At 43.1% G+C, this 22,162-nt stretch overlaps 2 protein-coding genes across 6 annotated transcripts in view; both read left to right on the forward strand.

Moving 5' to 3' along the window:
- The first annotated feature begins 175 nt into the window (after positions 1–175).
- LOC129823821 (uncharacterized) lies at positions 176–7,424 on the forward strand. 4 transcript variants are annotated; one of them, XR_008754694.1, is made up of 11 exons: positions 176–587; positions 1,540–1,627; positions 1,768–1,837; positions 2,002–2,100; positions 2,327–2,387; positions 2,496–2,847; positions 2,992–3,261; positions 4,332–6,108; positions 6,256–6,328; positions 6,443–7,192; positions 7,315–7,424. XR_008754694.1 is itself a non-coding variant. In XM_055882839.1 (10 exons), exons 2-10 carry the CDS (start codon positions 1,557–1,559, stop codon positions 6,586–6,588), a joined length of 2,919 nt encoding a protein of 972 aa, XP_055738814.1. In that variant the 5' UTR covers positions 176–1,104; positions 1,540–1,556; the 3' UTR covers positions 6,589–7,424. The 4 variants fall into 4 exon arrangements, 3 of the variants coding, with proteins under 3 accessions (XP_055738814.1, XP_055738813.1, XP_055738816.1); XM_055882839.1 differs by having other exon boundaries at positions 176–1,104; positions 6,443–7,424; XM_055882838.1 differs by having other exon boundaries at positions 6,443–7,424.
- Positions 7,425–7,828: 404 nt separating this feature from the next.
- Positions 7,829–22,162, forward strand: part of LOC129823823 (cytoskeletal protein Sojo-like) — a 28,442-nt gene continuing 14,108 nt past the window's right edge. Inside the window, exons 1-5 of one of the 2 annotated variants that reach the window (XR_008754695.1) lie at positions 7,829–9,064; positions 11,922–12,056; positions 12,149–12,258; positions 12,969–13,089; positions 17,164–17,422. The gene's annotated coding sequence lies outside the window, so the exon portion shown is untranslated. Of the gene's footprint in view, positions 9,065–11,921; positions 12,057–12,148; positions 12,259–12,314; positions 13,090–17,163; positions 17,423–22,162 lie in introns of those variants that run through there. The other variant, XM_055882845.1, reaches the window with a different exon arrangement.

Consider the following 22,162-nt stretch of genomic DNA (forward strand, 5'->3'; position numbering starts at 1 on the left):
TCATTATGGTCATCTCTGGTGATCATCATTGACATGATACAAGGGTAGTTTTAATTTATTCGTATTAGTTTTATTCCAAAGATGAATGTGTCCACCCTGAAGTGGCAGTTTCGAGACAACTGGAAACTCGGGGGGGGGGGGGGAATGAGGGCAAATCATGACTGTGATCTTCAGGTTGGAGATCTAGAAAGATGCCAGAGTTTCCGACTTGGAATTCCGATTGTTCACAGTGTGGAGCTCGTTATGTTCGAGTTCCCATTGGTCTAGAACGCGCTGAAGTCGGAGATTTTCGAGTTCCCAGTTTTGAACGCGGCATATGTCCCAAGATACAAGGCAAGATGGTATACTATATAATAAGTGTAGCCTATTGTTGTCGTGGGGTAATTTGTTTTATTCTTTCGCCTATGACGTAATCTCGTCCAGAAATACGTCACTTGAACATGAGCGTGACAGGACTTCTTGGGTCAGTTCTTCATCAAGGAGTCAGTCAGTTTTCAGGCCTAACTACCATCAGCTAGGAAAGGACACCCGCTCAGACTTCGTGAAGTCAAGTCTGTCACAGAGGCTAATGTAGACTAATCCACGAGGTACATGTATGTTGATTGTAGACCACTGCGACCTGTCTAGCAGATGACCCGTCAATGCGTTGCTAGCCTCGGTTCCAGGCTTCACTCAGGAGACGAAAGCCTGTGGCTGAGGCTAGGAAAAGGAAATGCTGCCGTAGGTTTCTATGTAATGTTAAACGGATACGAGACACACGCAGGGAAATGTTTCTCTGTCCCTTCAGTAAGGAATTTTAACCTTGTTGCCGCCTGAGTTTCCTAGATGTTTGATAAACGTGGTTAACGTGTTGCTAACAGGGCACTGAGGATTAACACCTTATGGGTGTCAAAGAAAAATAATGATTATTAGCTATGTGGTGGTGGGACTAGGCTATAGGGTGGTTTGGGGTTAAACGCCTCCTCCTGTAATTCTCGCATAAACCACTATATGTCACCAACATGTATTTCATCACTTTCACTGGATGCCACTAGTCTTGCTCAACTAAAATTGTCATCTGTCTCATCTCAACTTTGTAAGTCGCACCGACAAAACGGTTTTGAGGTACATTGATCTTTTATTTTGTTATTTACAAAAAGTTATATAGCTAAATAATTTAACAAAGTTAGAGCAGTTGCTAGGCCCTACATCCATTTCCGGACTTATTAACGATATGTACCCATTTGATTCTTGAAAAAACGTTTAAATGCCGCGTGAGCTTAGTTCAATTGTCATAAGCTTGTTTAACTCCAATGTGTGTAAACAAAGTAAATGTAAACAAACACTATATACCCTCAAAACATTGTTCCAACTATATTTTTGATATAATGGATGGTAAGTCCTTGCATCCATAGCTCTGTCTATGAATTTGAGAGCGGTTACATGTCTCCAGCCCCATCCCAAAGCTTTTTTGCGAAACAACTGCTGATTGCCCCTTTAAAACCTGAAAACACATGCATTTAATTGAGTTGTGGGAATAAGACATATGTTTATCTTCAGACAACTTCATCCTAAAAATGTCTGACTACACTGTGAAGATCGAGGGAACTGGTCCTGAGGAGTCCGAGGCGTCCCCTGAGAAGTCCAGGTAGCTATTTTTAAAGCAAACAGAGACGACAGACTGACAGATCTAAAATGGATCTAGATAGATGCTCAACAACCACTTACGACCACTAAATAGACTCAACCAAATCTCAATGGTTAACTCAGACGTGCTGTGGTCTACAGGGACCCGTCTCCTGAGCCTGCTGTCCTGCCCGTGACAGATGTGTGCTTCCTTGGAGCAATGGAACACACGGTGAAAAATGAATATTGAAATTGTTGAAGAAATCTTGAGCATAAATGTATTTTTCTAATCTGCTGGGTCTAGTTAAAAACATGATAGCAATCTATAATCTACAATAGGTGATCTTGTACCTTTAGCCTAGCAAGCTATTAATCAATAGATTTTTACGCTCACAGAATGAGATGCTTAGCTCCCTGGATCAAGTGATGGACAGTCAAACACAAGAAAATGGTGAACAAGTGGAAGCAACTGAAAGTCAGAGGAAGAGACTAAAGGTAGCAATCATCTATTGTTACTGCCTGCACATTTCTCACAACCTGCCAACCTGCCTTCAAAAGCCAAGGGGACTCTCGTCAAACGCTATTAGCTCTTGCTCTTTTACCTAGTGTAACGGCTGCATTTCATCATCTTCTTCATGAACTCAATGTGCTATCAAATGTTATGATTGCTGCATTGCCTATATTACTATATTTGACATGGTTTACAATTGTCTCGAAACAGGGAAACCTAGGTTTGTCCTCTGCTGGGTGTTCACTTGGATGTATTCCAAGCTTTGACTCAGGTCAGTGTTTAATCTTTACTTGATTACTTTATTGTATCACTATGATAACACCAGCAATATGTCCAATGTGTGAGATAAGTGTCAGACATTTGATCTCCTTTCCTCTAGTGTCCCTTACATCTACGGTCAACACGGATAACAACTCAGGGGAGAGTCTAGAGCAGCTGCAGTACCAAGGGGTCCTGAGTGTGGATACATGTGATGAGGTGGAGGTCAAGGTGCCTGTAGATAATGACACCCTGATGCCCACAGTCATTGACTGTGACTCCTTGACAACCCTGGACCAGATAGCCTCCTTGAGGACTCTTCAGGAGGAGATGGACAGAGTGCTGGACATGGACACTGTCGATTGTCTCTCGAGAACAGTTAGCTTTGAAAGCAGACCAATTCCGGAGAAGAGTGGAAGCACAAAGACATATTGCAGTGGTGTACGCTCGGCAACTCCCTACGCTTCAAAACCGTAAGTATTTTCTTTACCAATCCTGTGACAGCCTATGCTTTTCTTATTCTTACTTTAATTTTAAATGTGAAAGTTGAAAACAAGTCCTAGATCTATGAAAGTTATCTGAATAAACCCAATGTTGTTGTTCATTGTCTATTGTAGATCCCTTACATCTATTGACACACATGGGGCTGAAAATGAGGTGGAGGCCAAGGTGCTCAATATCGACTTATCTTCATTCACCCTGGACCGGATTTCCTTCTCCAGTATTCTTCAGGAGGAGAACGACAGAGTGCTGGACATGGACACTATGGATTGTCGCTCTCTGTCGAGAACAGTTCGCTTTGAAAGCTGCCCAATTCCGGAGAGGAGTGGAAGCTTGAAGACGTATTGCAGTAGTGTACGGTCGCCCACCCCCTACCAGTCAAGATTGTATGTTAATTTCGTTTGACTACGTTATTCATTCCATTCTCATTCTTGTAAGAGTTTAAAAAAGGTCCTAAACAGGTGGTCTATGACATCACTTATCTGATAGTAAGAGTTTTGTTGCAAAATGCAATATTCACACATTTTTCACATTTGTGTGTAAATGATTACTATGTTAATATTAATAGTACTGTTCTCAGAATTTGAATTAATAGATTTTAGCTTTAAAATGTGTTTAGTTGCTAAACACTATATATCCATTGTTTAACCCCTTACACTCGTGGGAATTGGTCTATATGGTTAGGGCTAAATTAAAATGTTTCAAACAGAAGAAATATGGAAAGTATATGCATAACCATGGTAGCAATTTGGAGATTATGGGGAAATTATTAGACTAAAGTTGAGGACACAACAGTTCACCTGACAAGACTGAATCCAAACATTACACTGTTGATATTATGCACATTTGAAATTTACTGTCGGCAACTTTTTGCTGCATTTGTTGATAAAGAAATCTGAAAACACTCTGGATACATTCAGTAACATAATACGAATATTCTTGAAAAATTTGGGTTTGGTGCAACATAAGACAAAAAAAACTACACGGGTTCGAGTGAGAGGTCTAACTGGGGTTTCCAAGTGGCCACATACCTCTCCAAAGTGTGCACACTTCCTAAGTAATTTCCATGCACTTTTATGACTTAAGAGTCTTCAACTATAAGGTGCTTTTTTTTTTATCTAGCTGTGCCGTTGAAGAATTAGACCAAGCACACTTGTAGTTGTTTTGTTTAGAACACAATTACTGTTGTTTACGCAATCCTAAGAACGGTTCATTATAAATCACAATTTGAGTCAGGTGGGCATAATTTCAAAGCTTTTTCTATTGCCAACAAATTATAAAATACAATCTTACAGTCTTAGGCTTTCACAAGGCAATTCAGAGAACCAGATCGTAATTCTTTTGTGCATAGAATGGAGTCATGAGTGCATTCAGGACATTTTCTTCACAATGCAACAAACATTTGGAATGAAACTCTTTGTATGTTCCCAACGGTGTCCTTCATTGTCTATTACAGATCCCTTACCTCCACTGAGGCACATGATCAGGTTGCACACAGCTCAGGCACACAAGTGAGCCTCCAAATCCTGATGGACCCTCTGGTGGAGCTTTTTGGTATCACTCAGGATATGATATACACAGACGTCCAGGATAGAGTGATTGAAGTGCTGCAGGACATCTACTCGGCAGCTAACCAGCTAGAGCAACAGCTATTCCAGAGTGTCATTGACAGGCAAGCCAGAGCCATTGTAAAGGCGGTAGTGCAGCAGATCAATGCCGCTCTGTCCAGGGCTATACAACAAACATGCTCGGGATCACAATTACTTAGTATAGTGGGATCTGCCAAGCTCTATAGCAAAGATGAGTTGGCAGCGGTTGAGGGCCAAGGAGTTCCTTTGATCACCTCATCAGCAGAGGGAGACAGGGATGGCAACAAGGAAGGAAGTAGACCGTTGAAACATTGTTTTAACAGCTTTGTTCGTGTTTTGTCAGCAAAAATGAGGATTATCTCCAAGGGGATCAAACAGAGAGGCGAGAGTGCACAACAAGAGCACAAGCTAGTTGTTGAACTGCCAGCATCATCTGACGAGGGTACAGAGCAAGAGGCAGCAGAGGAAGCTGGATCAAGTACAGTTTCTGAACCCTCTAGGAAGGAGATCACAGAGGTCAGTGAAGTTCTTCAGTCGGAATCTGATGATTCTCTACTTCCCTCCATTGGGGGAATGCTCTTCCACGTTGGATCCATGCCTCATACAGAGGATTCAGTGGAGCTATACGACAGTGTCCCATCAAAGTTGACACCAGAAAGTATGGTGCAGGAAGAACGTGTTGATGAAGGCTTGTCTAAGGCTTGTTCCAGGACAACTTCTTCAACCAGCACCACTTTCAGCATGGATGACATCCAGAAGGCTGTTGCTACTTTGACCACTTCTGGAAGTGACAGGGGTAGAAGCATTATCACTACCCCAGAAATGCCAGAGCAGAGTCTGCACCACCAGGGAGGTGGACTGGACAGCCCTGTCTCTTCAGAGAGAAGAGTGGCTGGAAGTGGAAGAAAGAGCCCTGCAACTTGGTCAGACGCAGAGGGATTAAGTTCTGCAAAAAAGGAGTTAATGGAGAGGATTGTGCTCAGCCGTGAGGATGCAGCGTCAGCAAAGAGCCTGGAGATCCTCCTCTCTGGCATTCTTCGTCCTCACACTGACAAGTTAGTCGACCAGCTGCGAAGCCTTTTGATGGTGAACAGCACACTTACAGCACAATCTGTGTCTGGCAGGTCAAAATCAGAATCTGCTCTGCCGAAGTCCAGCATGACAGGGGAACTCCAAAGGGAGATCTCAAGGAAGGGTTTGCTGGAGATAGCATATACTATCACCGAGAGATCGATAAAGACCCTTTTGGAGCAGCTGCTCACTGCCCTCCTCCCTCCATCTGCAGTGGTTGAGGTTGCCAGGTCATGTCAGAACATCCGACCAGTCACTCCCTCTCAGATGATGAGTTCTGAAGTTAGCCCAGGGTGCTGCAACCCTCTTTCAATGATTTGCCGTGTGATCATAGATGTCTTTACGATCACAAGACAGGTGGTTGAGACAGCCAGTGAAATGGATATGTCTCCCCCCGGAGAGAACATTGATGAAAGGCTTTGTAGCAACATAGCGCCACTGCCCACTGATTCAACCCCATCTGTCCACCCGATCAACCGTGAGTGCAACAGATCTTTGGTGACCAAACCAACAAACAAAGTCAAGAGCTTGACATTCTCATTTCCTAAGCTCCCAAAGATCAGTCTCATAAAGGTAAAACCCAGTCTTCATTATTTTGGGCAAGGCATTGAGATCAACTTGGACAGTAAATGTATTGGTATTTTGACTGCAATCAAAAATAAATGTTAAGCTTGTTTGACATTCTTTGAAATTCTTCTTTCCTCACGTTTAAACCATCAGAGCAAGAAAGTCAACAAAGGGGATATCACTCCCCTTGAGACCACCAAGGATCCTACTGATGTTGACTATAGTAGTATGTAGCTAATAGATTACTAACTTTGCTTTCAAAAGCATACAGGTAGTACTGTGCATGCATGATCAGTGTTTTCTGTTATCCATTTTCTAAAGCCACATTCTTTGTTCACAGTATTCTGCACTACTCCAACACCAGAGAATGCACAACGACAAGAGGAAAATCTTGCCTCCTGCTCCTCACAGAGGAAGGAATGGCCAAAGAACCAATTATTTTTAATCAGGGTATACTCTGCCAAGTCTAGGCATGACAACAGCTAGCGTCAGTAGAAATGTCCTTTTGGTTATTTGGCAACACAACCAGAGGACCATCTCGCCACCTACTCCACAACGAGGAAGGAGAGGCTCAAGAAGTGTTCATTTTCACTGCCATAACCAATCATTTCAACTCAGTCCTACTGACATCCCATTGGGGAAAAACTGGTTTAATCAACATCGCTTCCACATCATTTCAACACCCCAAAAAATCTACATGATGAACTGATAGGATTTACAACAAGTCACGAACGTCAGAGCATTTCGTCTTTTTTTCAGCCAACTTTTAATCTAAATCCAATGACATGGAGATGTTTTTTAAACGTTGAAGTGACGTTAGTTGACAACTCAACCAAACGTAAATCAAAACTAGATGTTGAACTGACATCTGTGCCCAGTGGGATTTGCTGTTGTCAGTCTTCTACACGGGTTTTGCAACTACATCAGAGGACCCTCTTGCCTCCTACTCCCCAACAAGGAAGAAGAGGCCCAAGAATTGTTACTCTTTTGTCAACCAGTCCTTTCAAATCTTTCAAAACTAATTTCAAAACTGTCCTTTCACCTATTCATCTCATTCATGAAGCTTCCAAAGAAATATGTCAACAAAAATGTAAGTGGATCTCACTCCCCTTCCGACCATCCAGAGTGAGACATAAAGAATGCAGGTAGTGTTGTGCATGATCAGTATTTGTTATAATCTGTTTTTTAAACACCACATCCTCTTGTTCATAGTGTCTACACCACCACCAGAGGAGGAACTTGCATCCTGCTCGCCAATGAGGAAGGAGATGCCCATGAAGCGTACTTTCACTTCCTTCAATAATAAACTGCCACTTCATGCATTCATGAGTCCTTTAGTGAAATTTATATTTAAAAAAAGTAAAGTAGAGTGGAGAGATCGACAAAGAAGAAAATTAATGGGCATTCAAAGTTCAAAGAAATCCTTCATGACATTCTATGAGTCTTAATCCAGTGGTAGAGTTCAAAACGGACTATATAGGTCTGGCAGCCAAGCCTGTAGATCCTATTCTAATCTATTCTCCCCTTTGGACTCAAATATTGATGAAGTCCCTGGCAGTCAGGTTCATGTGTGACACGAATGGTCTGACAAGAATATTTGCTATGAGTAATACACCATTGCAAACCATGAGGCAATCTGACCATAAATAAATAGGCTTTCCATTATATACTGTGATCCTGGCTTCAATCACACATTCATTAAGTTGGTTGTAACAGATGATAAAACAGTATTGATTACTCAAATGTTACACAGACGCCCAAAGGTCACTAATACTGATGGTGCAGTCTTCTATCCACCCATTGGCTAATATACAGTAGCTACATCTATCATATAAACACACTCTAAAGCCTGCTTCCCATCAGAATGTGCCTTGTTGATCAGAGTCCAGTGGGAGTCATGAGGCTGGAGCACGAAGTCTCAATGGGTGTTAAGGTAAATCAGGAGATGTGTGTTAGCTCTTAGCAGAGTGTAACACACCTATCTCTCATGTTTAATGCACTTGATCCATATTCAAGAGTTGATCGAATAGTCCAAGTAGTCGGTTCCAAGGAATCTGTATATTAAATGTCTAACAGATGAAGCCACTTGTGATATAAATATAGGTATGTCGAATCTGGCACTCAAATGGTGGCATATTGGGACACAATTTAATGTCTCACCTGTAGATACTATCCCCTTATGGCATTTCTTCTCTCTTAAATTACCTTCAAAGTAATTGTATTTCTTTATGAAAATGCTGCTGTAAGAAGTTTGTTCTCTCATCAAATGTCTGAGATCAATCTGATTTAGAAGGGAATTTATTCAGCTATATGACTCATGATATGTTCTCAACTACATGAATCAAAATGTATGACCCAGTGACTTAATCTCCATGCATTATATTATTTGGTCATTCTGCATATTTAAGAACAACAATTTGCCAGGAATATCAGAAATTAACACACAAACACAAAAAAGAAAAATCAAGGAGGCCAAGATGCAAACATATTATTCATTTAAATCCATAATGAAATTAGTGATACATTAGAAATCTCTGGCAATGTTTTCAATTGGGAGGTCTAATCGTGACACCATTCGTGGCATTTGCAGTTCACGACCTCTTTGTACAACCAATCACTTTTTAGACAGTTCCCTCTCGTCCAATCGGATGAGGTGATGTTGGAGCGTGTAGTTGTGTTGTTTTTAATTGGGAAGTGAGCGAATCAGGGAACTGTCAAGCGGTAAAAAAGAGCACCGCATATTTTCCAGAGTATCACAGTTGCTATAGCTTCAGTTAGCTAACCAACATAAACCCTAGCAACCTGTTGATTGATGTAAGCAGGCTAACGTTAGCTAGCTAGCGTGTGTAAAATAACAGCCACCAATGTTTAACAACGATGAGGATCTTGTAGATGTGGCCACTTTAAGGAATCAATTGTGATTGACGGAGATAAGTTTGAAAATTTTGGGAGAACAATTATGGTAAGCAACTTAGCTTATAATTGTCAATTGACATGGTTACTGGTGCAGGTCAGGTTGGCCAAAGCCAGAAAAATGCCATTTCATCACCCACATAGCTAGCTTAGTTGACTAACATTAACAGAAGGTTCAGTCCTCTGAAAGTCCGAAATGTGTGGCCCTCACTTTGACATGTCTCTTCCCCATCCTCTTAGTCAATCAGGACAGAAGTCACAGTGAGTGGTCTGAGCAGAGTACAACATGTGGGTTGCCACGTCGTCTGACTCTAGAGCAGGGGTTCCCAAACTAGAGTGGGGGAGGGGGGGGGGCGCAATGTGAATAGTCTGGGTAGCCATTTGACTAGCTGTTCAGGACTCTTATGGCTTGGGGGTAGAAGCTGTTTAGAAGCCTCTTGAACCTAGACTTGGCATTCCGGTACCGCTTGCCGTGTGGTAGCAGAGAGAGCAGTCTATGATTAGGGTGGCTGGAGTCCTTGGCCCCAGTGATGTACTGGTCCGTTCGCACTACCCTCTGTAGTGCCTTGGGGTCGGAGGCCGAGCAGTTGCCATACCAGGCAGTGATGCAACCAGTCAGAATGCTCTCGATGGTGCAGCTGTAGAACACTTTGAGGATCTGAGGACCCATGCCAAATCTTTTCAGCTTCCTGAGGGGGAATAGGTTTTGTTGTGCTAGCTTCACGACTGTTATGGTCTGCTTGGACCATGTTAATTTGTTGGTGATGTGGACACCAAGGAATTTGAAGCTCTCAACCTGCTCCACTGCAGCCCCGGTCGATGAGAATGCTCTGTCCTCTTTTTCCTCTAGTTCACAATCATCTCCTTAGTCTTGATCACTTTGAGAGAGAGGTTTTGTCCTAGCACCACACGGCCAGGTCTCTGACCACCTCCCTATAGGCTGTCTCGTTGTTGTCGGTGATCAGGCCTACCACTGTTGTCATCTGCAAATTTTATGATGGTGTTGGAGTCGTGCCTGGCCGTTCAATTACGAGTGAACAGGGAGTACAGGAGGGGGCTGAGCACGCACCCCTGAGGGGCCCCTGTGTTGAGGATCAGCGTGGCAGAGGTGTTGTTACCTACCCTTACCACCTGGGGGCGGCCCATCAGGAAGTCCAGGATCCATTTGCGGAGGGAGGTGTTTAGTCCCAGGGTCCTTAGCTTATTGATGAGCTTTGAGGGCACTATGGCTGAACGCTGAGCTGTAGTCAAAGAATAGCATTCTCACATAGGTGCAATAGAGACTACATCATCTGTGAATCTGTTAGGGCATTATGCAAATTAACTGGGTCTAGGGTTTCTGGGATGATGGTGTTGATGTGAGCCATGACCAGCCTTTCAAAGCACTTCATGGCTACAGACGTGAGTGCTACGGGTCGGTAGTCATTTAGGCAGGTTACCTTAGTGTTCTTGAGCACATGCACTAAGGTGGTCTGCTTAAAACATGTTGGCATTACAGACTCGGACAGGGAGAGGTTGAAAATGTCAGTGAAGACACTTGCTAGTTGGTCAGCGCATGCTGGCAGTACACATTCTGGTAATCCGTCTGGCCCTGCGGTCTTGTGAATGTTGACCAGTCTAAAGGTCTTATTCACATCGCCTGCGGAGAGCATGATCACACAGTCTTCCGGTACAGCTGGTGCTCTCATGCATGTTTTAGTGTTATTTGCCTCAAAGCGAGCATAGAAGTAGTTTAGCTCGTCCGGTCGGCTTGTGTCACTGGGCAGCTCTCGGCTGTGCTTCCCTTTGTAGTACATAATGGTTTGCAGGCTCTGCCACATCCAAAGAGCGTCAGAGCTGGTGTAGTACGACTCGATCTTAGTCCTGTATTGATGCTTTGCCTGTTTGATGGTTCATCGGAGGGCATAGCGGGATTTCTTATAAGCTTCTGGGTTAGAGTCCCGCTCCTTGAAAGCGGCAGCTCTAGCCTTTAGCTCAGTGCGGATGCTGCCTGTAATCCATGGTTTTTGGTTGGGGTATGTACGTACGATCCCTGTGGGGACGACGTCATCAATGCACTTATTGATGAAGCCAATGACAGATGTGGTGTACTCCTCAATGCCATTGGAGGAATCCCGGAACATATTCCAATCTGTGCAAGCAAAACAGTCCTGTATCTTAGCATCTGCTTAATCTGACCACTTATCTAGTCACTGGTGCTTCCTGCTTTAATTTTTGCTTGTAATCAGGAATCAGGAGGATAGAATTATGGTCAGATTTGCCAAATGGAGGGTGAGGGAGAGCTTTGTATGCATCTCTGTCTGTGGAGTAAAGGTGGTCCAGAGTTCTTTTCCCTCTGGTTGTACATTTAACATGTTGATAGAAATTAGGTAAAACTGATTTAAGTTTCCCTGAATTAAAGTCCCCAGCTACTAGGAGCGCCGCCTCTCTGGGTGAGTGTTTTCTTGTTTGCTTTAAGGCGGAATACAGCTCATTCAATGCCATCTTAGTGCCAGCCTCTGACTGTGGTGGTATGTAAACAGCTACAAAGAATATAGACTAAAACTCTCTCGGTAGGTAATGTGGTCTGCAGCTTATCATGAGAAACTCTACCTCAGGCGAGCAATGGCTCGAGACTTCCTTCGATATTTAGCCCCAGCTGTTGTTTATAAAAATACATAGACCGCCGCCTCTTGTCTTACCAGACGCCGCTGTTCTGTCCTGCCGGTACATCGTATAACCAGCCATTATGTGTGAGATGAGTGTGTTTCTTAGATTTTTGTGTGTGTTAGGTTTGTCTGTGATTTATTTAGGCGTTCATTGCTTCTGTGTGTTTGTATATGTGTCTTATATATGCATTGCCATTTTGTCGCTGATGGCATCTCTTAAATGTATGCCAGTTTTTCACCTCAGTCTACCTCATCCAGGGCTGTGTGGATGGAGGTTGCCCCCTCAGGGGGAAGCTGGGTTGCCTGCGTCAGGAGAACGACTCCCTGGAGAACAGACAGCTCATTAGGGACCTGGATGTGGCCCAGATTGAACTGGGCAGCTCCAAGACCAAGGTACTTAGTGAGAAGAACCATGTGAAGAATGCTGATGTTCACTAGGTGGGGATGCTAAATGGTCTCTGTTTCTCTGCTCTTCCTTCCTTCAGGTCTGTCTCCTGGGCTCCACAGTAGGGGCTAAGACCTCCAGTGTGACTGTCACGAGATAACAGATCCTGGGCTTGGAGGCCGAGGTAGAGGCCCAAGCCAAAGAACTCCGGTAACTAAGCATCTTGTAACTAAGCATCTTCTCACATAACCATAAAACCCTGAACTTCTACACACACCTTTGCCCTAAAATTCTGAAAATGTTGTATTGTTCTATTTAGTTTTGTCACGATACCAACATTTCCCAACTTTAAAAACATTAGGCACCAAACAGAATTTAAGGAGCACCAGAAAGATAGATTTTTTATACAGTTTAGGCTTACATTAGGCCTACATGAATCCTACCTTTTGAAGCACATCTCATGATTAGCAGAGCCCTTTATTTTTTTCCTGGGCCAATCAGATGTGCCTTGACCTACTGTCAAGTTACCAGATTGTTAGCTAACTAGGTAACATGACTGAACAACGTTGTTTGTTATACAACCAATAACTACTGACCCAGGATCAGTTTAAAACAGATCGCGACATGGTTTTATGAGACGTTATAAAATGTGCATGAAATCGAGCAGAAAAAGAAAAAAAATGTAGCTCTGCTAATATGGGTAATATTTTATCAAACTTTTTAGCTGTAAAGCTGTCGGTATGCCTGTCTGTATGCCTGTCACGAAACTGCTCAATTTTTCCTCTGTCACACAGAGGCTGCGTGACCGCGAACTTGTAATTGCAAAGCCTACTCACACTGGTCTGTGCTCTTGGTTATACCATGCAATGAAATTATACAATGTATCAACTTTGCTCACTCTGCTTGCTGCTCCAATGTAGAAAATGCAACAACGGAAGACTCATCAGGATCTGCATCCCCGCTTTCACCATCAAGGCAAAATTCTATTTAAAACATTGATGGAGGAATAGATATGCAGGAAGAGTGGGCAGAGAGAAGCAGGTGAGTGAGCGCTTGTAGGGGTAACGGCTAGCTGATCACAGCTGCCACACGTGATATGCGCATGAAGTGAAGTAGAAATTATTGGACTGGCGCATACAAGATTAGTTGCTGTTGCTTAAAAAATGTAACTGACTCCATAAACATTTTATAATGCGCGCCAGCTGGTTCTTAAGATCGTTGGTAGTATCATATGAAACTGTATTCTAACATTTTAGTATCATGACGTTTTGGTACCGTGATATTACCGTGGTAACGGTATACCATGCAACACTAGTTCTATAATGTCATACCATTTTATAACATTGTTTACAGCCTGTAATACATTTCAATATAGTTCTTGTGAGCATAGGAAACTAGGGGGGATACACTTGACAGCTGTTATAACCATTGCTAAAAGGGCCATTTTAAGGCATTGGAAAGAGGAGCAGCCACCCTCATTTGCAGAATGGCTCCAGCTGTCAATTAATACTGTAACATTTTAGACAACTATTGTAAATTTAAATGGAAAGGAAAATATGTGGCAAGTTTGAAGCTCCTGTCTTAGTGAATGAAAACAGAAAAATGTTTGTAAGTATAGAAATACAAGTATAAAAGTTTGCCTTTGAGTCAAAAAATAATTGAGACCAGGGCCAAGTTTCCCGATAGCGATGGAATTTAGGCTTACGAGTGTTTTTAACGATGCATCTTTCCTGCAATTTATAAAACCCTCTTAGGCCTCACTCCCCTCTTTCTGAGATACCTACTGCAGCCCTCATCCTCCACATACAACACCTGTTCTGCCAGTCACATTCTGTTAAAGGTTCCTGAAGCAAACACATCCCTGGGTCGCTCCTCTTTTCAGTTTGCTGCAGCTAGCGACTGGAATGAGCTGCAACAAACACTCAAACTGTCCAGTTTATCTCCTTCTCTTCGTTCAAAGACTCAATCATGGACACTCTTACTGACAGTTGTATTGTTGTTTCTACCTTCTTGTGCTGTCTGTGTCCATTAATGTTTGTACCATGTTTCGTGCTGCTCCCATGTTGTGTTGCTACCATGTTGTTGTCATGTTGTGTTGCTACCATGTTGTTGTCATGTTGTGTTGCTACCATGTTGTTGTTGTGTTGCCACCATGCTGTGTTGTCATGTTGTGTTGCTACCTTGTTGTTGTCATGTAGTGTTGCTACCATGCTGTGTTGTCATGTTGTGTTGCTACCTTGTTGTTGTCATGTAGTGTTGCTACCATGCTGTGTTGTCATGTTGTGTTGCTACCTTGTTGTTGTCATGTAGTGTTGCTACCATGTTGTTGTCATGTAGTGTTGCTACCATGTTGTTGTCATGTAGTGTTGCTACCATGTTGTTGTCATGTAGTGTTGCTACCATGTTGTTGTCATGTAGTGTTGCTACCATGCTGTGTTGTCATGTTGTGTTTCTACCTTGTTGTCATGTTGTGTTGCTACCTTGTTGTTGTCATGTTGTGTTGCTACCATGTTGTTGTCATGTAGTGTTGCTACCATGCTGTGTTGTCATGTTGTGTTGCTACCTTGTTGTTGTCATGTAGTGTTGCTACCTTGTTGTTGTCATGTAGTGTTGCTACCTTGTTGTTGTCATGTAGTGTTGCTACCATGCTGTGTTGTCATGTTGTGTTGCTACCTTGTTGTTGTCATGTTGTGTTGCTACCTTGTTGTTGTTGTGTTGCTACCATGTTGTTGTCATGTAGTGTTGCCACCATGCTGTGTTGTCATGTTGTGTTGCTACCTTGTTGTTGTCATGTTGTGTTGCTACCTTGTTGTTGTCATGTTGTGTTGCTACCTTGTTGTTGTGTTGCTACCCTGTTGTCATGTAGTGTTGCTACCTTGTTGTTGTCATGTAGTGTTGCTACCATGCTGTGTTGTCATGTTGTGTTGCTACCTTGTTGTTGTCATGTTGTGTTGCTACCTTGTTGTTGTTGTGTTGCTACCATGTTGTTGTCATGTAGTGTTGCCACCATGCTGTGTTGTCATGTTGTGTTGCTACCTTGTTGTTGTCATGTTGTGTTGCTACCTTGTTGTTGTCATGTTGTGTTGCTACCTTGTTGTCATGTTGTGTTGCTACCCTGTTGTCATGTAGTGTTGCTACCATGCTGTGTTGTCATGTTGTGTTGCTACCTTGTTGTTGTCATGTAGTGTTGCTACCATGCTGTGTTGTCATGTTGTGTTGCTACCTTGTTGCTACCATGTTGTTGTCATGTAGTGTTGCTACCATGCTGTGTTGTCATGTTGTGTTGCTACCTTGTTGTTGTCATGTTGTGTTGCTACCTTGTTGTTGTCATGTAGTGTTGCTACCTTGTTGTTGTCATGTTGTGTTGCCACCATGCTGTGTTGTTGTGTTGCTACCTTGTTGTTGTCATGTTGTGTTGCTACCTTGTTGTTGTTGTGTTGCTACCATGTTGTTGTTATGTAGTGTTGCTACCATGTTGTTGTCATGTAGTGTTGCCACCATGCTGTGTTGTTGTGTTGTTACCTTGTTGTTGTCATGTTGTGTTGCTACCTTGTTGTTGTCATGTAGTGTTGCTACCATGTTGTTGTCATGTAGTGTTGCTACCTTGTTGTTGTCATGTTGTGTTGCCACCATGGTGTGTTGTTGTGTTGCTACCTTGTTGTTGTTGTGTTGCTACCATGTTGTTGTCATGTAGTGTTGCTACCTTGTTGTTGTCATGTAGTGTTGCTACCTTGTTGTTGTCATGTTGTGTTGCTACCATGATGTTGTCATGTTGTGTTGTTGTCATGTTGTGTTGCCACCATGCTGTGTTGTTGTGTTGCTACCTTGTTGTTGTCATGTTGTGTTGCTACCTTGTTGTCATGTTGTGTTGTTGTCATGTTGTGTTGCTACCATGTTGTTGTCATGTAGTGTTGCTACCATGTTGTTGTCATGTTGTGTTGCCACCATGCTGTGTTGTTGTGTTGTCTTAGTTCTCTCTTTATGTAGTGTTGTTTTGTCTCTTGTTGTGATGTGTGTCTTGTCCTATTTTTATTTCTCGAGATTCATTTGAAGCGTATTTTTTATCCTTTGCTTGTTTGTAACAACTGCAAATACATTGACAACTTTGTATTTGTAGTTAACTTTGTTGTTAAATTATCAGTGGTCACAGAGAGACAGATAAACATCTTGATTCTATGTTTAGGTGATTGAGAGCAAACTGAAGGAGTTTTTTTTTATAGTGAGTGACCGAGAGAGGCGCTGGAGAGCAAGCCAAATCATCATATTGTGGGACTCTGCCCCAGATCCAGGAAAACTAGGGTCACAGACTATAGCAAACCGTTGCAACATTTTCTCATTGGACAAGTTTAGCTTGTCCATCCACATTGTTCCAGCCAAATATCAAATGTTATTTGTCAAACGCTACGAATACAACAGGTGTCGACCTTACAGTGAAATGCTTACAGTGAAATGCTTACAGTGAAATGCTTACAGTGAAATGCTTACAGTGAAATGCTTACAGTGAAATGCTTACAGTGAAATGCTTACTTACGAGCCCCTAACCAACAATGCAGTTAAAAATAAAAAAAATACACATAAGAATAAGAAATAAAAGTAACAAGTAATTAAAGAGCAGCAGATAAAATAACAATAGCGAGACTATATACAGGGGGGTACCGATACAGAGTCAATGTGCGGGGGCACCGGTTAGTTGAGGTAATATGTACATAGAGTTATTAGAGTGTCTTTGAATAGATGATAACTACAGAGAGTAGCAGCGGTGTGTAAAAAGGGGGGTGCGGGGGCAAGAGCCGGAACACGTGGGTAAAGAACCGTTTCGGAACTATGTCATTGATACTCTGATTGGTTAGAGACGATCCAATCGCTGATGACTTGGTTTTGTACAACGGCCCTCACTTCGACTTCTACGATGGCAGACTCAGACTGAATGTATGGAGAGATCGATACAACGGCAGAATTAAATTCAGGATGAGTCGTCAGGCAACTGTCTTGGTCCGTTGTTCACTAGAAACCGAACGTAAGACACGACCCAGGGCTAAAATGGATAGCTAATGACAGCAGAGTAAATTGATATGGAGCGCATATCTTGATTATACTTCCCGTCTGTTTCTCCAGTGAGCTGAAGGACGAGGTCACCCAGGCACGAACACAAGCCGCTGAGCTCCAGGGACGTCTGGAGGAGGGTGCCCAGCAGTCCTCGCGGCTGGAGATGGAGCTGGGCGAGTGGGCCTTGGCAGCCAGGGAGCTGGCCTCTCCACAGGGAGACAGAGCACAGTGCCAGGAACACAGGCTGGCCCGGTGCCGGAGAGAGAACAGCAGAGCAAGGTTGAATGAGCTAGTCTGGAGAACATCCTGGCCCTGCTGAGTCTGAGAGGTATGGAAGAGTCTCACACACATTATATATACAAAAATATGTGAACACCCCTTAAAATTTGTGGATTTGGTTATTTCAGCCACACCCGTTGCTGACAGGTGTATCAATCGAGCACACCGCCATGCAATCTCCATAGACAAACATTGTCATTAGAGTGGCCCGTATTGAAGAGTTTAGTGACTTTAAACAAGGCACCGTCATAGGATGCCACCTTTCCAACAAGTCAGTTCGTCAAATCACTGCCCTGCTAGAGCTGCCCCGGTCAACTCTAAGTGCTGTTTGGTGGAGGAGGAATAGTGGTTTGGGGCTGTTTTTGATTGGTTCGGGCTAGGCTCCTTAGTTCCAGTGAAGGGAAATCTTAATGCTACAGCATACAATGACATTCTAGACTATTCTGTGCTTTCAACTTTGTGGCAACAGTTTAGGGAGGACACTTTCCTGTTTCAGCATGACAATGCCCCCATGCACAAAGCGAGGTCTGTACAGAAATGGTTTGTCGAGATCGGTGTAGAAGAACTTGACTAGCCTGCACAGAGCCCTGACCTCAACCTTTGGGATGGCGACTGCTAGCCAAGCCTAATCACCCAACATCAGTCCCCGACCTCACTAATGCTCTTGTGGCTGAATGGAAGCAAGTCCCTGCAGCAATGTTCCAACATCTAATAGAAAGCCTTCCCAGAAGAGTGGAGGCTGTTATAGCAGCAAAGGGGAGACCAACTCCATATTAATGCCCTTGATTTTGGAATGAGATGTCCGTTGAGCAGGTGTCCACATACATTTGGGCACACTGACACACAGGTGCACGAACACAATATGCACGCACGCATATTCACACATGTGCACGCACGCACACACACACACACACACACACACACACACACACACACACACACACACACACACACACACACACACACACACACACACACACACACACACACACACACACACACACACACACACACACACACACACACACACACACACTCAGACATGCACACTCAGACATGCACAAACACAGACAAACAACTTGGCAGCTATCTCAAAAAGGTTTAGAGATACTAAACACATCTTACAGGGCAACAAGGAGCTCTGTGTTAGGCCCTGTATGCTGCCCCCAGTGGATTATACAGGAACTGCAGATCTACTCAGCCTCAAACCAGGTACAGTGCCTTCAGAAAGTATTCATACCCCTTGAAATATTCCACATTTTGTTGTTACAGCCTGAATACAGCAATCAATCGCTCCAACTGGCGAGCGACACTAAACTCAGCTTCCACCAAATCTGTTTTGCTCAGATCCAGCAGTGGGTTCTTTTTCCCATCTACCTTCAGTGTGTACCAAGATTATCCGATTTCTTTAACTATTTCCTCAGTGACAATCTCACTCATGAGCCCTATGATTTCATTTTGAGTATTGTATATCGAGTAAGTCAAAGGCACACAGGGCCTCCACCAGTTTGCTGTTGCGTTCGCTGAATCGGTCTGACATTTCACCAATGACAACATCCAGTGTGCTGAAGAACAGTCTTTTACGCGTTCTCTTCTCCTCTGTCCCGTTGGCCTACTGAACTGGCCACCAGGTATTGCTGGAGATTTGTAATTACATAATATCGTTGTTTACTTGGAGCTGGTGGTGGTGAGACAGTGCCACTGGCACTGTGCCCAGATGACTTCGAATTCGTTGTCACACTGCAGCTTCTCGACGCACTCCCAAAGCATTGCGGACCACTTTGACTCCAGCGTAAAGATCTGTTGCTTTTGCCTGCAGTAATTTGTTTGGAGGCTGGAGAAGACTGAGGATTCTGTGCACCATGGTGGCTGTAAACGTAAAGCCAGGGTCCATCAATGCCTTCAGCAGCCCTGTAGGCTCCAGTCTTACTTCTGTGTTGTAGGAACGAGTGTGTTTCCCCCCGCTTTTTATGGAAACCATACCTAACAGTCCAGTGGCTTTCCATAGCCCCTTTACACACACTGTTTTATGTTTTAGATGTATTTATTTAACCTTTATTTAACTAGGCAAGTCAGTTAAGAACAAATTCTTGTTTACAATGACGGCCTACCCCGGCCACACCTCGGACGAGGCTGGGCCAATTGTGCACCACCCAATGGGACTCCCAATCACGGCCGGATGTGATTCAGCCTGGATTCAAACCAGGGACTGTAGTGTATCCTCTTGCACTGAGATGCAGTGCCTTGGACCGCTGTGCCACTCGGGAGCCACTGTGGTGGGCCCTGTCCATTGTGCTGACACAGCGCAGCGGACCTATATATATTTTTTCTCACCAACCTGTCACTCACTGAACTTTTTGCTATTTTATATATGGATCATAAAACTGAGGGGGGCTAAAGTTTAAATTGAGGATCCGGGCTCACAGCTGTGAGTCTTTCTAGGTAAGACTCTAAGAGCTTTGCACACCTGGATTGTACAATATTTGCACTTGATTATTAAAAAAATTCTTCAAGCTCTGTCAAATTTGTTGTTGATTGTTGCTGGACAACCATTTTCAAGTTTTGCCATAGATTTTCAAGCCATGTCTGTTGGAAAGCAGACTGAACCAGGTTTTCCTCTAGGAGTTTGCCTGTGCTTGACTTTATTCTGTTTCTTTTTATCCTAAACAACTCCCTAATCCCTGCCGATGACAAGCATACCCATAACATGATGCAGAAAATATGAAGAGTGGTAGTAGTACGAAGCTCCTGGAGCAAATGAGGTTTAAGTTCCTTGTCGGCTCGAGTATTTAAACCAGCAACCATTTCGTTACTGGCCAAATGCTCTATCCACCAGGCCAGTGGTTCCCAAACTTTTTATAGTCCTGTACCCCTTCAAACGTTCAACCTCCAGCTGCGTACCCCCTCTAGCGCCAGGGTCAGCGCACTCTCAAATGTTGTTTTTTGACATCATTGTAAGCCTGCCACACACACACTATACAATACATTTATTAAACATAAGAATGACTGTGAGTTTGTCACAACCTGGCTCGTGGGAAGTGACAAAGAGCTCTTATAAGACCAGGTAACAAATAATATAATAATCAATAATTTAGCTCTTTATTTAGCCATCTTACATATAAAACTTTATTTGTTCATCGAAAATTATGAATAACTCACCACAGGTTAATGAGAAGGGTGTGCTTGAAAGGATGCACATAACTCTGCAATATTGGGTTGTATTGGACAGAGTCTGTCTTAAATAATTTTCCACACACAGTCTGTGCCTGTATTTAGTTTTCATGCTTGTGAGGGCCGAGAATCCACTCTCACATAGGCACGTGATTGCAAAGGGCATCAGTGTCTTAACAGCGTGATTTGCCAAGGCAGGATACTCTGAGCACAGCCCAATCCAGAAATCTGTCAGCAGCTTCTGATTAAATTCAGTTTTCCCAGAACCGCTTGTTCCAATTTCAATGAGGCTCTCTTGTTCAGATATCGGTAAGTGGACTGGAGGCAGGGCATGAGAGGGATAACGAATTCAGTTGTTTGTGTCATCAGTTTCAGGAAAGTAACTGTGTAATTGCGCACCCAACTCACTCAGGTGCTTCGCTATATCACATTTGACATTGTCCGCAAGCTTGAGTTCATTTGCACACAAAAAATCTTACAATGATGGAAAGACCTGTGTTTTGTCCTTGTTAATGCAGACAGAGAAGAATTCCAACTTCTTAATCACAGCCTCAATTTTGTCCCGCACATTGAATATAGTTGCGGAGAGCCTGTAATCCTAGATTCAGATCATTCAGGCGAGAATAAGCATCACCCAAATAGGCCAGTCGTGTGAGAATCTCGTCATCATGCAAGCGGTCAGACAAGTGAAAATTATGGTCAGTAAAGAAAACTTTAAACTCGTCTCTCAATTTTAAAAAACTTGTCAATACTTTGCCCCTTGATAACCAGCGCACTTTTGTATGCTGTAAAAACGTTACATGGTCGCTGTACATATCATTGCATAGTGCAGAAAATACACGAGAGTTCAGGGGCCTTGCTTTAACAAAAAACATTTTCACTGTAGGCTCCAAAACGTCTTTCAAGCTGTCAGGCATTCCTTTGGCAGCAAGAGCCTCTCGGTGGATGCTGCAGTGTACCCAAGTGGCGTTGGGAGCAACTGCTTGCACGCGCGTTATCACTCCTCTATGTCTCCCTGTCATGCCATCAGTACAGATACCAGCACATCTTGACCACCAAAGTCCATTTGATGTCACAAAACTGTCCAGTACTTAACTTCTTTGGGCTGCAAGCCCGAAGCCGGGCACAATATGACAACAGCCACTTCAAGTGCAGGGCGCGAAATTCAAAATATATTTTTTTGAAATATTTAACTTTCACACATTAACAAGTCCAATACAGCATATGAAAGATAAACATCTTGTGAATCCAGCCAACATGTCCGATTTTTTTAAATGTTTTACAGCGAAAACACCACATATATTTATGTTAGCTCACCACCAAATACAAAAAAGGACAGACATTTTTCACAGCACAGGTAGCATGCACAAAGCCAACCTAACTAACCAAGAACCAACCAAACTAACCAAGAAACAACTTCATCAGATGACAGTCTTATAACATGTTATACAATAAATCTATGTTTTGTTCGAAAAATGTGCATATTTGAGGTATAAATCAGTTTTACATTGCAGCTACCATCACAGCTACCGTCACAAATAGGACCGAAGCAGCCAGAGTAATTACAGACACCAACGTCAAATACCTAAATACTCATCATAAAACATTTCTGAAAAAT

Source organism: Salvelinus fontinalis, chromosome 26 (genome assembly GCF_029448725.1).
Source record: "Salvelinus fontinalis isolate EN_2023a chromosome 26, ASM2944872v1, whole genome shotgun sequence".
Lineage (NCBI taxonomy): Eukaryota > Metazoa > Chordata > Actinopteri > Salmoniformes > Salmonidae > Salvelinus > Salvelinus fontinalis.